This window comes from Puma concolor, chromosome C1 (genome assembly GCF_028749965.1).
Source record: "Puma concolor isolate L17-30 chromosome C1, mPumCon1.1.hap2, whole genome shotgun sequence".
Taxonomy (NCBI): Eukaryota; Metazoa; Chordata; class Mammalia; order Carnivora; family Felidae; genus Puma; species Puma concolor.
In genome coordinates, this window is record NC_141674.1 from 185,119,276 (window position 1) to 185,134,830 (window position 15,555).

The 15,555-nt window shown below is 34.8% G+C and overlaps 1 protein-coding gene and 1 non-coding gene across 2 annotated transcripts in view; both read left to right on the plus strand.

The window, feature by feature from the left end:
* The window catches only part of MOB4 (MOB family member 4, phocein), a 30,009-nt gene extending 17,601 nt beyond the window's left edge, over window positions 1-12,408 (plus strand). Inside the window, exons 4-8 of the mRNA XM_025935271.2 lie at window positions 2,704-2,746; window positions 2,935-3,021; window positions 8,995-9,074; window positions 10,116-10,227; window positions 10,352-12,408. Of these exons, the coding sequence (XP_025791056.1) occupies window positions 2,704-2,746; window positions 2,935-3,021; window positions 8,995-9,074; window positions 10,116-10,227; window positions 10,352-10,483 (454 nt within the window). The 3' untranslated portion in view covers window positions 10,484-12,408. The remainder of the gene's footprint in view (window positions 1-2,703; window positions 2,747-2,934; window positions 3,022-8,994; window positions 9,075-10,115; window positions 10,228-10,351) is intronic.
* On the plus strand, window positions 4,338-4,446 carry LOC112849055 (U6 spliceosomal RNA). Its single transcript, XR_003222504.1, has one exon. It is a non-coding gene; the product is annotated as a U6 spliceosomal RNA (small nuclear RNA).
* Window positions 12,409-15,555: the final 3,147 nt, after the last annotated feature.

Sequence of the window (15,555 nt, forward strand, 5' to 3'; positions counted from 1 at the left end):
GACTTCTTTGTACTCTGCTGGTTTCTTAGACAAATCACTTGACTATTTGATCTAGTGTTTTTAGAGATTTTATTTTTAAGTAATTTCTGCACCCAACGTGGGGCTCGAACGCACAACCTTGAGATCAAGAGTCACATGCTCCAACAACTGAGCCAGCTGGGTTCCCCTGACATAGTTTTTTAAAAATACATCTCAGTGCATGATAATTGAAGGTATGAATATGTAGATATTTTCCCATTCTTATAAATCAAAATAGCACTTTAGATTCTCTGCTTTTTTTAATTTTATTTTTTATTAAAAGATTTTTTTTATTGTTTATTTATTTATGAGAGAGAGAGAGAGAGAGACAGTGTAAGCAGGGGAGGGACAGAGAGAGGGAGTAACAGAATCTGAAGCAGGCTCCCGGCTCTGAACTGTCAGCACAGAGCCTGATGCAGGGCCCGAACTCATGAACCATGAGATCATGACCTGAGCCAAAGTTGGACATTTAACCAGCTGAGCCACCCAGGCACCCTCTGCCTTATTTTTATCAGCTTTGAAAATAACTACTTACTTACCTGTTAGGATTAATGATGAAAATAAGTGGGGATTTTTTTTCACTACAAGCATAATCCTAACAAGTGAGGTCTGATTTTAGCATATAAGATTTTAATTTCAGATCTAGGAAAACCTTTTCCTGCATATTTAATTAGACTATAAAATATACAGTATATAAAACTTATAAAATCTTTCTCATGCATATTCCATTTGTCCTGGTGCTGTTTGTAGTTTTTTTTTTTTCCTGAATATTAGCCACTTTATTTTGGTTTCATATTTATGTATTAAATATCACATATATATTCTTTTGTGTCTTCATCATAGTGTATATATCTTTATAGTTGACCAAGAAGAATTTCAAAAGTAGCTTTTTGAGTTTTTGCATGTACTTGATGTAATTGATTTGAGGCTTAATACTTGCTCTTATTGGTTAATATTGTTGATTATATTGTGATGCTAATGGGACTTCATTCAAATCTCCCACTAGCCCATATGGAATCTTTGTAATCGGAAGAGATGCTCCTTCTTCTGAGTGGATGCAATCCTATGTATGACTTAAGAGATTAGAGCATAGGCTGGATTTCAGCTCTGGCTTGTCTCTTCAGCTGCACAACTCTGTATGTTAGCCCTATATTGAATTAACTGGAAGCTGTTAGATTTGCACTGTGTGCCACAGATTGTACCCATAAACACTGCCAAATCAGTTAGCTTAGTTTTGCTGCTGGCCATACGTGAGTTAAAGTAGATGAGAAACTTATTTTTCACCACCTGTCTTTATTACCACTTAGTGGAAAACAACTTGAAAACTTGCATGCAGCCTATAAGATACAGGGCAGTAGAGGGTGATGTGGTGATTCAGAAATAGTGTTATTTTAGTGATCTAAGAACTGCATTATTGTGAGGGATCTGGAAAGGAAATACATTTACAGAGAACTGAAAATCTGACTCCTTATTTGCTTTCTTCTATAGCTTTTCTTTCATATATGTGTGGGTTTTTTTGTTTTTTCCCTTTTGGGACTCTCCTTTATCTTCTAACTAAGTAGGTTTTAGTTTTGCATTTGTAGGGAACCACACTGTTCTCATTTATTGGGGAAACATAATAGTGATTAATTAGGTAAGATTTTTAGAGGGGATGTGTTCAGTATTTTGACAGCTATTAAAGTAAGTTATCTTAGTGACATAGAGGATTGATGGTCGTTTCATATAAAATAACAAGTTTGTCTAAAAATGATGATCTCAATCTTACACAATTTCCTCTATTCTTCACTTATTAAAAAACATTTTGAACACTTACTATGTTCCAAGAATTATTCTAGGCTTTATAATTCTGTTTGGCAGTTTTAGAAGAGTATCATGAAAAAATGCTACAATCTACTAAGTGACCAAAAAGCAAGATAAAAAATTGTGTATGATTTGGTCCCAATATAGTTTAATCTTTGCATAGAAAATCAAATTTGTAGGTAAGTAATAATTAACTTTTGGGAGAGGTGGTAGAATTATGAAGGATCTTCTTATTGTACATTATATATTTGATCATATTTAAGGTTTTCATAAGGAACATGTTGTTTGTAATCAGAACAAAGTTTGTAGAATATTCAGGTATTTAAAACATCTAGTTTTATGTTTGTATTCAGATAAATACACACATGATGTTTTACATAACTGGAATCTTACTGTAAATATAAATATATATCCTTTGTTTATGTATATACCAACATTTTGCTACTCTGCAATTGCTGATTATTTGGAATGTTTCAAAAAAATTTTATATTTTCTGTGAATGTCTTTATACATTTATCTGTATGCAATTCTGATTATTTTATTAGAATAGATTTCTAGGAGAATGACTTTGTAAATAAAAGTATATACTTCCTAAGCATTTTGGTAACTATTTCCAAATTCAGAAAAATTCCACCAATTTCCAGTGTATAATTATGATCAACTCACTGGAGGCTGATATTGAACATTATTAGGGTTGTTAGTTTTGGGTTTTGCATACTAATCTGTATGCCTTTGTACAAAATATGCCATGTAAATTCAGATGGTGTTGACAGTGGTGACGACAAAGGAAGGATGGTACTGATGGGATTCTGTTTTTACAGTTAGTATTCTGAAAATAATGTGGAGGATGGATAAGACTTTTCATTTATATATTTGCATTTTTAGGCAATTCTGTCTTGAACTAAATGGACTTGCTGTCAAACTTCAGGTAATATTTTCTTTAAGTTAAAGCTATTATTGAAAGTACTGATTTTTTCTGTTTTTGTAACATTAGGTGCTCCCAAAGACTCACCCAACATTTCTAATTATTCTGTACTTTTACATGGGAGTGTAGTAACCCAAATGATAGACTTTTTCATTGTTTTACATATTAAGAAGTATAACTATTTCTAACAGAGTGAGTGCCATCCAGATACATGTACTCAGATGACTGCAACTGAACAATGGATTTTTCTTTGTGCAGCTCATAAGACTCCAAAAGAGGTGAGACATTATGAAATAGAATGCCTAATAAAATCATCATAACCTAAATCTCTCCATGAGAGTGGTCAATAAATTTTTAGTGTTTTAGTTCACTGTTTATTTTGCTGTTTGGTTTAGAGTTCTTTGTTTTAAGTTTATTGCCCCAGTGCTATTTTAGGATTTATGATTATCATTTTTCATAATTGGATAATATCATGGGCTAGAACTCACTTTATGATTCGTTGCCTATTACAGAATAACATCTACCATATGATGCTGATAGCTACTGTATAATGGATGAGATATACATGTTTAGTTTTTTGGTTCAGTTATAATTTTTTTAATGTTTGTTTATTTTGAGAGAGAGAGCGTGCACAGCAGGGAGGAGCAGAGAGAGAGAATCCCAAGCAGGTTCCATGCTGTCAGCACAGAGCCCGACGTAGGGCTCGGTCCCATGAACCATGAGATCATGATCTGAGCTGAAATTAAGAGTCTGGTGCTCAACTGACTGAGCCACCCAGGTGCCTCGTAATTTCTTTTGATAGGAATAACTGTTGGTGATTACAAGTTGATGAGTTATCTATTAAAGAAATGTTGTTTTTGGGCTTTTTGACTTTATAGGTCAGTATTTTTTACCTACTTTTTTTTAATATTTCTTTTTTTTTTTTTTAAGTTTATTTATTTTGAGAGAGAAAGTGTGTATGAAAGTGGGGGAGGGACAGAGAGAGAGAAAGAAAATCCCAAGCAGATTCCACACTGTCAGCACCGAGCTTGTCGCGGGGCTAGATCTCCCAAATCATAAGATCATGACCTGAGCCGAAACCAAGAGCCAGACACTTAACCGATAGAGCCACTCAGGCACCCCTTATATTTCCTACTATTTGTTTGAAACCCACCATAATGATTTTCCTCTTCATAATTGGCCCTACATTGAAAAAGTTATTCATGTTGTTTTCTCCTCATTTAGTTTTTGTCATGGTGAGAGTATAGGAAGTAGCAATTGTTTATAGAACATTTTTAGTTATAAGTAATTCCTTCATATTATCTAATATCCAGTACATATTCAGTTTTCCTTAGTTATTTCAAAAGTTGCAGCTAGTTTGTTTAAACTATGCATTGCATTTTCCTTGATCTGCATTCCTTTTAATCCAGAGTACTTTTTTTTTTTTTTTTTGGATACTTAAACTCATTGAAAATAATTGGGGTTAGGCCAATTCTGCAGAATTATAGACTGTCAAATGATCATTTTATTGATAGACCTCTAAGGCTTAAAGACAAGTGACTTTCTGTTTGCAAAATTCACATCTGATGTTCTTTTATTTGAAAAGGCAAGTTCTATGCTCGCTTCGGCAGCACATATACTAAAATTGGAAGAACGATACAGACTAGATTAGCATGGCCCCTGCGCAAGGATGACATGCAAATTCGTAAGCGTTCCATATTTTTAGAGCCTAAATGTCCATCAGCTGATGAATGGATAAAGAGATTGTGGTTTATATATACAATGGAATACTACTTGGCAATGAGAAAGGATGAAATATGGCCCTTTGTAGCAATGTGGATGGAACTGGAGAGTGTTATGCTAAGTGAAATAGGTCATAAAGAGAAAGACAGATACCATATGTTTTCACTCTTATGTAGATGGATCCTGAGAAACTTAACAGAAGACCGTGGGGGAGAGGAAGGAGGAAAAAAAAGTTAGAGGGAGGGAGCCAAACCATAAGAGACTGTTAAAAACTGAGAATAAACTGAGGTTTGTTGGGGGTGGGAGGGAGGGGAAAGTGGGTGATGGGCACTGAGGAGGGCACCTGTTGGGATGAGCACTGGGTGTTGTATGGAAACCAATTTGACAATAAATTTCATATTAAAAAAAAAAAATGAAAAGGCAAGTTCTCCAAAATAAGAAGTATCTGGTACTTGTCTAAGCAAATAGACAAGTTGACTTATTGGATGACTTTTTTGGATGACTAATTTCATTCAGGGTGTTACTCTTTTTGTGTTAGTTAATTGAAGCAATATTAAGATTATCATTTTATATATGGGAAAATCCACATAGCAGTTTTATTGATAATTTATTGAAATTGGCTACATAGTATAGTGAATTATGTGATAATTGCAATTAGGAAACTGAATCAAGAAGGCTAGTTTCATTTTGGCAAATAGTGAAGATGCATTATTCTCACTTTAGAGTGGAAAAGATACCCAGTTTGTATCTTTGATGTATTATGAGATTTATATGGACTGTCATTGTCATATTTGCTTTTTTTCTTGATTAGTAATAAATATAAGATAGGATGATTATCAGCATTAGGTCTTGTGAATGAGTCTTAGAATTGTAACATTGTTTGCTGAAGACCAGCTCCATTGAATTGTGTCAAGGGAGGATGAATGATGGTGGCATTTTCAAGTAGTAAGTTGTATGCAAAGGAATTTCTGTAAAAATACAAAAGAAAATCTTGAAAGGACACTTTATGAACTGTTAGAATAATTGTGTAGTCAGGAAATAATAGCAACTAACAAATTAGGAACTAAGAAAGTTGTTCTTACAGATGAAAAGAACAGGGAAGATTGTAAAGTAGAAGAGGCAGGGTACTCAGCACCAATGGTGATTTTACCAATGTTCTTGAGAATTAAAGAGTCATTGCAACAGAGTTAATTGTACATAGTGACTGTAAGTGACAACTTGTTATCAACAACAACTTATCATCTGCTAGCCCTTTCAGTCACATGCAGACTGCAGTAGCATTATAAATATATATTTGGCAAAATAGAATTTATAAAAGCCTGTGAACAAATTGCTTCTTATTTTGTAACCTTGTATATTTTGCTAACTTTTTGCTGTTACAAATGATACAAAATAGGGTTAGTTAACTGAGAGTTAATTGGAGAGAGATGGAGGGAAGCAGCTAAAATAAGATAAAACCTTTCCCCCATCTCCAAAAAAGTTTTTTTTTCTTCCAGTAACCAATCAAAGATCTAAATTTATGCTGATACAATAGTAGTCATGAACCACATGCAGCTACAGAGCATTTAATGTTGGTAGTCCAAACTGAGATATGCTCAAAGTATGAAATAAAATACCCTTTCAAAGAGTACAGAAAGACATCAAATATCTCATTAAGAGAGAACTAGGTAATCTGTATACAAAAGAATGAAGTTAGACCCTTAACTCACACCTTATACAAAAATTAGCTGAAAATGGTTCAAAAACCTAAATATAACAACTAGAATTATAAAACTCTTAGAAACATATGTGTAAGTCTTCATGGTCTTGGACTAGGCAATAATTTCTTAGATATGACCCCAAAAACACAAGTAATAGAAGAAAATATTCAGATTTTATCAAAACTAAAAATTTTTTTTGCCTCAAAGGACACTGTCAAGAAAGTGAAAGGACAGTCTACGAATGGGAGAAAATATTTTTTATAAACCTATCTCCGATACGGGTCTGATACCCAGATACATAACTATTGCAACTCAGCAATTAAAAGACTACCTAGTTGGGGTGCCTGGGTGGCTCAGTCAGTTAAGCATCCAGCTTTTGATTTCGGCTCAGGTAATGATCTCATGGTTTGTGAGTTCGAGCCCTGTATCAGGCTCTGTACTGATAACGTGGAGCCTGCTTGGGGTTATCTTCTCTATCTCCCCTCTCTACCCCTCCCCTACTTGCATGCACTCATGCACATGCTCACTCTCTCTCTCTCTCTCAAATAAGTAAACTTAAAAAAAATTAAGATTACCCAGTTAAAAATGAACACAGGATTTGTATAGACTTTTCTCTGAAGAAGATAAACAAATGGCCAATAAGCACATGAAAAAATGCTCATAATCATCAAAACCACCATGAGTGGATAAATGGAATGTACAGGATGGAATATCATTCAGCTATAAAAGAGAGTGAAGTTCTGATAACATGCTACAGTGTTGATGAACCTTGAGGACATTATGCTGAGTGAAATAAGCCGGACACCAAAGGGTAGATGTTACATGACTCCACTTACATGAAATATTTATAAAGAGCAAATTCGTAGATGTAGAAAGTACATTAGAGGTTGCTAGGGGTTGGGGGATAGTGGACATGGGACATTATTGCGTAATGGTTTACAGAGTTTCTGTTTAGGATGATGAAAAACCTTTGGTTGGAAATACATAGAAGTGATGGTTGCACAATAGTGAATGTAATTAGTGCCATTGAATTGTACATCTAAAAAGTTGAGACAGGGGAGGGGGCACCTGGGTAGCTCTGTCGGTTCAGTGTGTGACTTCAGCTCAGGTCCTGATCTCATGGTTGGTGAATTTGAGCCCCACATCAGGCTCTCTGTTGTCAGCATGGAGTCTGCTTGGGATTCTGTCTCTCCCTCTATCTTGGTTCCCCCCCGCCCCCCCCCCCCACACACACTGTCTCAAAATATATAAACTTAAAAAAAAAAAAGGTTGAAATGGCAGAATTCATCTTAAACGTATTTTACCACTTTTTTTTTTTAATGGAAAAAGAAAAGACACACCCCACAATGGCATACACTTCACCTACTAGAATGATCAAAATATAAGAGATAATAACAAGTGTTGGCCAGGATGTGGAGAAAGGAGTATCATCATACAGTGCTGATAGGACTATAAAATACTGTAGCCACTTTGGGAAGTAGTTTGGAAGTTCTTTAAAATGATAAGCGTAGTTACCATATGACTTAGTAGTTCCACTTTTAGGTGTATACCTAAAAGAAATGCGAACATATGTCCATACAAAACTTGTACACTGATATAGTCACATTATTCATGATAGCCAAACATGGAAACGACCAAATTTTCATCAACTGAAGATGAGTAAATAAACAAAATGTGATACATGCACACAATGGAATAGTGTTCAGCCATAGAAAAGAATGAAGTCTATGAGGGATTACAGCATTTTTGTATATATTAAAAACAAAGTTTAAAAAGATTTTGAATCGAAAAAAGAAGTAATATTCATGCTGCACTATGGGTGAGCCTTGAAAAAATGCTAAGTGACACAAAAGGCCACATATTACTCCATTTTTTAGAAAATATCCAGAATAGGCAAATCCATGGAAAACAGAAAGTAGATTAATTGTTGCTTCAAGTCAGGGGGAGGAGAGATTTGGAAGTGACTGCTAATTGATACTAGGTTTCTTTTTGGGGTGATGAAAATTTTCAGAAATGTAGTTGCTGATGGTTGCATAAATTTGTGAATATATTAAAAACTTCTGAGTTTTTATTTTATTTTTATTTTATTTATTTTATTTTTTTATTTATTTTATTTTATTTTTTAAATGTTTATTGTTGAAAGAGAGAGACAGAATGTGTATGGGGGAGGGGCAGAGAGAGAGAGGGAGACACAAAATCCAAAGTAGGGTCCAGGCTTTGAGCTGTCAGCACAGAGCTCAACATGGGTCTTGAACTCATGAACTGTGAGATCATGACCTGAGTTGAGGTCAGATGCTTAACCGACTGAGCCACCCAGGTGTCCCTGAGTTGTACATTTTAAAAGAGAAATTTTGCCAGGGCCCCTGGGTGGCCCAGTCAGTTAAGCATCCACTCGGGTCGTGATATGAAGCCCCACATCGGGGCTCAGTGTGGAGCCTGCTTGAGATTCATTCTCTCTTTCTCTGTCTCTCTCTGCCCCCTGCTCCCCAAAGCAATAAACATTTTAAAAGAAATTTTATGGTATGTGAATTACATGTTTGCTAATTTTTAAATACCCCAAAGAAGTTCATTAATAATTTTTGTATCAGTTATATGTTGACATAATTTGGGGTAGATAGAGAAATAAATTATATCATTAAAATTAATTTCACCTGTTCTTTTTTAATGTAGTTTTGTTGTAACATTAAATTTTATAGTCATTCTGATATTGTAAGATGTTTTTCTTCAGACATGCTCATGTTTTTGGAATAAGACAAGTATTTCATAACAGACCTCATGCAAGAGGTAGAGCTCTATGTTGATGCATTTTTTATATCCTTTCCTTTATAGTGTCCTGCAATAGACTATACTAGACACACACTTGATGGTGCTGCATGTCTTCTGAATAGCAATAAATATTTTCCCAGCAGGTAAATAAAACTTGTAAACATGGTGTTAAACTTTTTTGGATTTGATCTAAAAGGTTGATGTTTTTATTAAAACAAACTAGGTTGCTGCTTAATGAATTGTGTTCTTTAAACTTTTTTTTTTTTTTTTTTTTTTAGCTATTTTATATTTAGCTAGTTGAGAATTACTCAAATTTTGAAATTAAGGTTGTGGTTAAACTAAAAGCAGCAGGACTTGGCTCGCAAAGCTCACAGGCCAGTTTAGTCAAGGGTACTTCCTGCAGGGCTGTCCCTCTTCTGCTTTAGAGTTGTGGTATTTACACACTTAACTTCTTGAATCTCTGTGATAGAGCTAGCCTCCTCTTAGACAGCATGCCTGAAGGGCACAATTTCCTAAGTTGGACTGGACTGCTTGTTTTTGAAGGATTCCTTATCCTTGCTTACAGATTTTTAAGATCTGGGAAGAAGGCTCTGCATATTGTAATATATTATTAGTGAGGTTTGTTACTGGCCTTTTATTCTATGAAGACACTTGTTATCAGATGGGTAGATTTGGAGATTCCCCCCGCCGCCCCAAATATCAACTTCAAAGAGCTCATATAAAATATGTTAAAAGATACAATTTTTTGCTTCAGTATCCTGTATATATTTTTTAATATCAAAAATATGCATTTTTTATTTGAAAAAATCAAATTCTGTAGAATAAAGCAATAATTCCTTTTAGTAGTTTTAATCATCTGTAGTGTACAAAGTGTTAATGTGGTAAATGTTCTAGGAAATTTTGATTTGTTGGGGATTTAATTGCATTGAACTTTCATAAAGTCTCAAAGCTTACAATACTGAGTATCTTAGGCACTGTGGTTATGTAGAAAGAGCACTGGCCCAGGAGTAAGGAACAGGGAGGGGTCCTGGTCCTGCTCTTGCCACTTATTAGCACTGTGACCTTGCACTGGTCACTTTTTTCCCCAAGGTTTAAGTCTCCACACTTGTCAATTGAGAAGATTAGACAACATTGTTCCTAAGATCTGTCCAGCTCTATGAATCTGATTTCTTTCCTATTTCTAGGGTTAGCATAAAGGAATCATCTGTAGCAAAACTAGGATCAGTATGCCGTAGGATTTACAGAATATTTTCACATGCTTATTTTCATCATCGGCAGATATTTGATGAATATGAAGTAAGTATATTTCACTAATTATCCTGATGCATTCTTATCAGAATGACAATAATATACATGGATATTACATGTAGGCTTTTTTGGTTTTGAATAGTAAAATATCTTTTTTTCTTCCTCCTTACAGAATGAAACATTTTTGTGTCACCGGTTTACTAAATTTGTGATGAAATATAATTTGATGTCCAAGGATAACCTGATCGTACCAATTTTAGAAGAGGAAGTTCAGAATTCAGTTTCTGGGGAAAGTGAAGCATGAAGGGAATCATACAGAAAAAAATGTACTGATCACATAATTAACAATAATTATGTACTGTATATATATCGTTTAGACACATCAATCATGTATCCATATTATAGTTTCTTTGTTTAGTATAGGTTTTTGTATGCTGAGTGTTGCCTTTTAAAACGGGAAATACTTTTTAAGTTATTCATGAGCTGTATATTCACCAGTGTGGCACTCATGGTTTTTAAATAAGATTAGTATTATCTGTTTATAATGCCTGTTAATAAAAGAATTTACAGTTTGGTAAAATTGCTGCTAAACAATCATTGGATCACAATCCTCATCAGATAAACCTGTCTATGAAAAGATGAGTGAGCTTGAGGTTTCGCACAAGCCATTTACTAAAGAAATAGTAATATTTTCCTTTGGTTTTACCCCTAGTTTAGATATTCTAGAAAATTCTGTAGTACATAGTTCAGTCTTAACTGTTAACTTTTCAAAAATGAGATGAAAGTGTTTTCAAATTCTGTTTATAGTTTTTGATACACATATATGATTATGTGTATAATCCAAATATAAATGCAAATGAAGTATTAGTAATACCTAAATAATTTTACTGTGCTACATAAAGTATATTCTAGACCAGCATACTTGGAAAGGACTTACCTTTCTGCAGCAGTGGACTGTTAGATACAAGATGATGATAATGATAAGGCATGTAAATGATGTTCCCACTGGAAACCTGCCCTGCCCTTCTCATTTCCCTTAATTCCTTACCCAAACTACATTAGCTGGGAAGCTTTTCACCAGACTGTGATTTAGTGTGGCTTCTACCTATTTATATTTGTATTAATTGCTTACAGATTATACCTCATATTAGCAATTACATTACACTACAGGAAAAATGTATTGGCATAGGCTCTTGCTTATCTTTGTTTTGCAAAATTGTTCTAATTACGGAAAGCACTCTTTAAGATAGTTTGATTCTTCCTGTTAGTAATATTAATCTTTTCATTTAACCATCTAAGAAACATTTAAGAGTTGAAAAATATTGTAGTATTTATTTTACATCCCTTCCCCACAAAGTTTATGTTTGAATTATATGCACATGTGAGTCTTTTTTTGCAATAATTCACAGCTTCCAAGGGTGTTGAATGGTCATACATTTTTTTGACTTTGTTATAATTCAGTATCTTGAGAAAGATTCAACTGCAGATTTTACAACCTTTTCATCTACTGAATGCAATTTTTAACAAAGCACTGGAGGTCTTATTGCTAAACTGGTTGTAATGAGGCACTAAGGGCAAAAAATTATACATGTAGTGAAGAAAATATTTTAAATCCATCTCTTGAACAGAATTAACAAATGAGAACTTTTTCATTTAAAGGGTTTATTTTGAAATGAAGATGAAAATGTATTCATCTTGATTTTTTTTTTTTCAAATTTAAGGAAATAATTTATACCATACTATACAACAAAGGACGTGTAGCAAATATGTAGGAAATAGCAAACTGAGTGTGTATGTATATATTTATGCCTTTCCAAGCCTGGCAGTGTATTTGGCCTTGAACAGTGCTATCCCAGCAGCCAGTCGTTACTTTAACTCACAACTAACTATCTTTTTAAGAAGTTTTGTGTTCATAGTGAAAGCAATGTTGACTTTGAAATTATGCATTTATATTAATGTCACTAGAAACCAATGGGAGTAGTAATTTTTACACAAACTTGCTAAATATTGAGAGACTAAACTACTAAGTTAATAAATTATATATAGCAATGTAGCTGTTCTCTCTAGATGGTGTCTCACAATGGATTTCTGTTGCTTGATTATTTTCATAGTAAACATTTGAACTAAGGCCGTGGCTGGGATTGGTGATCTGGCTAAGTATATTGAAACACATTCTGAATAATAAGACTTGGTGTTAACGGGGAAATAAAGTATGTTTTTTCTTACTCATTCCATTTTCCCTGTACTGTGTGTTTGGAATTGATCATAAAAAAAAATACCCCAAAAAGAAAACATCAGTTTGTAGGCTTGCTTTTGTATTCACATTGAGGTCTTACTCATACTCATTGTACCATGAAATTGACTCACTGTACTAGGTATAAAACCTAAATGAAACAGTTACTGTTTTTCCTTAACACTCTTTACAGAATTTTGAAAATACACATGTATGTACATAAGTGGTATTAAAAAATTAACCTGACAAAAGATTGATTTATACAGTAAATCTAAGAAAGGAGGAAAAGAAAACTAGCAGTTCTGTGCAATAAGGAAATTAGGCTGCACTTTTTTTTTTTTTGATTATCCAATATAGATCCCAAAATTAAAACTTTCCATGAATTTTGCTCCTATAGTCAACTCACTCTTAACTCACTCTTTCTCCTGTCATAACTGGGAAAGTAGCTAACTTTATGTTTCTGTAAGTGTCCTAGTTCTCTTTTGTGTGTACATTTTCCCTGACTTGAGGTGTTAACTTTGCATTTCTCAGTTTCTCAGTTAAATTCTTAATGAGTTAATGCTTTCTAATAGAATCAAATTAGAAATCCGTGATTACATAGGGCAGCTGGGTGGCTCAGTTGGTTAAGCGTTCAGCTTTGGCTCAGGTCATGATCTCACAGTTTTGTTCGTGAGTTTGAGCCCCATGTCAGGCTCTGTGCTGACAGCTGGGAGCCTGGAGCCTGTTTGGATTCTGTGTCTCCCTTTCTCTCTGCCCCTCCCCTGCTTGTGCTCTCTCTCTCTCTCTCTCTCTCTCAAAAACAAACATTAAAAAAAAATTAATCCATGATTACATTGTTAGCAAGGATAATGTTACAGTTTTTTTAACTTGTTTTATTTTTTATTTTTAAAAATTTACATCCAAATTAGCATATAGTGCAACAGTGATTTCAGGAGTAGACTCCTTAGTGCCCCTTACCCAAATTTAGCCCATCCCCCTCCCTCAACCCCTCCAGCAACCCTCAGTTTGTTCTCCATATTTGAGTCTCTTCTGTTTTGTCCCCCTCCCTGTTTTTATATTATTTTTGTTTCCCTTCCCTTATGTTCATCTGCTTTGTCTCTTAAAGTCCTCATATGAGTGAAGTCATATGACATTTGTCTTTCTCTGACTAATTTCACTTAGCATAATACCCTCCAGTTCCAACCACGTAGTTGCAAATGGCAAGTTCATTTCATTCTTTTTGATTGCTGAGTAATACTCCGTTGTATATATACACCACGTCTTCTTTATCCATTCATCCATCAATGGACATTTGGGCTCTTTCCATGCTTTGGCTATTGTTGATAGTGCTGCTATAAACGTTGGGGTGCACGTGTCCCTTCGAAACAGCACACCTGTATCCCTTGGATAAATACCTAGTAGTATAATTGCTGGGTTGTAGGGTAGTTCTATTTTTAGTTTTTTGAGGAAATTCCATACTGTTTTCCAGAGTGGCTGCACCAGCTTGCATTCCCAGGGTAATGTTACAGTTTTAAACCCACTAACTGATGTTAAATTCATTGTAATAGAACTAATTTGTTTTTTCCCTGGGTATTTTGCCCTGTGATGACAGTTTTTTGCCTGAAGGCTTCCTATAATTTTATTTGTACAAATTCTACATTTTATTTATATACCTTTTGAATACTTACGTGTAGTTAAAAGGTTTCTTGGTGTTTTTCCTTGCTATGCAAATGTTTTAGTAAAAGCTGATTTTCATTTCTTGGATGCAGCTAATTGTTGACTAAGACACTACTGATGGTTAACACATTTAGCTACTTATTTGAGATGGTCTAAAGATCTAAATGTGGCTTCTGAAAAAATAGGCATTATTAGTGTGGTATACACAATAAAACCAGATAACTGCCAAGTGAATCCACTAGAGGGTTAGATTACTCATCTAAAAGATTTGATTAGGAGCCTCACTCTTAACATTTGGGGATACCTGGTATTTTATGTGGACTGGAAATCTAACTGCTTCATTTGTTTGATTTTTCTGCTATTTACATTTATTTTTATAATACTCAAAGCTTTATATCAAATGGGAGAACCTAATGTAATTAAGCAGAGAATACTAATTTTGACAACCTACATTCCCAAAAGTTAAATACAATTGATATCCTGCACTTCTATCCATGAAGTTAGTAAGAAAATGTTCTTTTTTTTTTTTTTTTTTTTTAATGCTTTATACATTGTTTTAAAAGATATTAGGGGCTCCTGGGTGGCTCAGTGGATTGCATGTCCAGCTCTTGATTTTGGCTCAGGTCATCTCAGGGTTGTAGCCACACACCAGGCTCTGTGCTGAGTCTGGAGCCTACTTGAGATTCTCCTTCTGCCTCTCCCCTGATCTCTCTCTCTCTATCTCTCTCATACATTTTAAAAAGTAAGAGGTTGGGGTGCTTGGGTGGCTCAGTCGGTTAAGCATCCGACTTTGGCCAAGGTCATGATCTCACTGGTCCCAAGTTCGAACCCCAGATCGGGCTCTGTGCTGACCACTCAGAGCCTGGAGCCTGAGATTCTGTGTCTGCCTCTCTGCTCCTTCCCCACTCACACTGTTTCTCTCTCAAAAATAAACATTAAAAAAAATTTTTTTTTTAAGTAAGTTTAAATCAAGTAGGAATGATGGGATTGTGTCCTCATATTTTTCTATCATATCCCTCAGAGATAAACTGAAGGAGTTAAAGGAATAGTAAAACTCCTAAGATGAGAAAAGGGTGGGTATGGTCACTATTACAAATGAGATCCAATTCCGGTAACTTATTTACTTATTTATTTATTTATTTAGAGAGAACAAGCATGTGCGTGCGTGCATGGGTGCCTGTGAATGAGGGAGGGGCAGAGGGAGAGAAAAACTCAAGCAGGCTGCATGCACACCCAGGTTGGAGCCCAACAGGGGCTCAATTTCAGGATCATGAGATCATGACCTGAGCCAAAATCAAGAGTCAGGTGCTTAATGGACTGAGCCACCCAGGTGCCCCTTCAGTAATTCAATGGAATCCTTTTGATTTTTTAGGGAAATCCCTACTTCTCTGCCCCCCCAAAAGTTACAGTGTTTTTTGTTGTTAATATAATTTATTGTCAAATTGGCTAACATACAGTGTGTAAAGTGTGCTCTTGGTTTTGGGTGT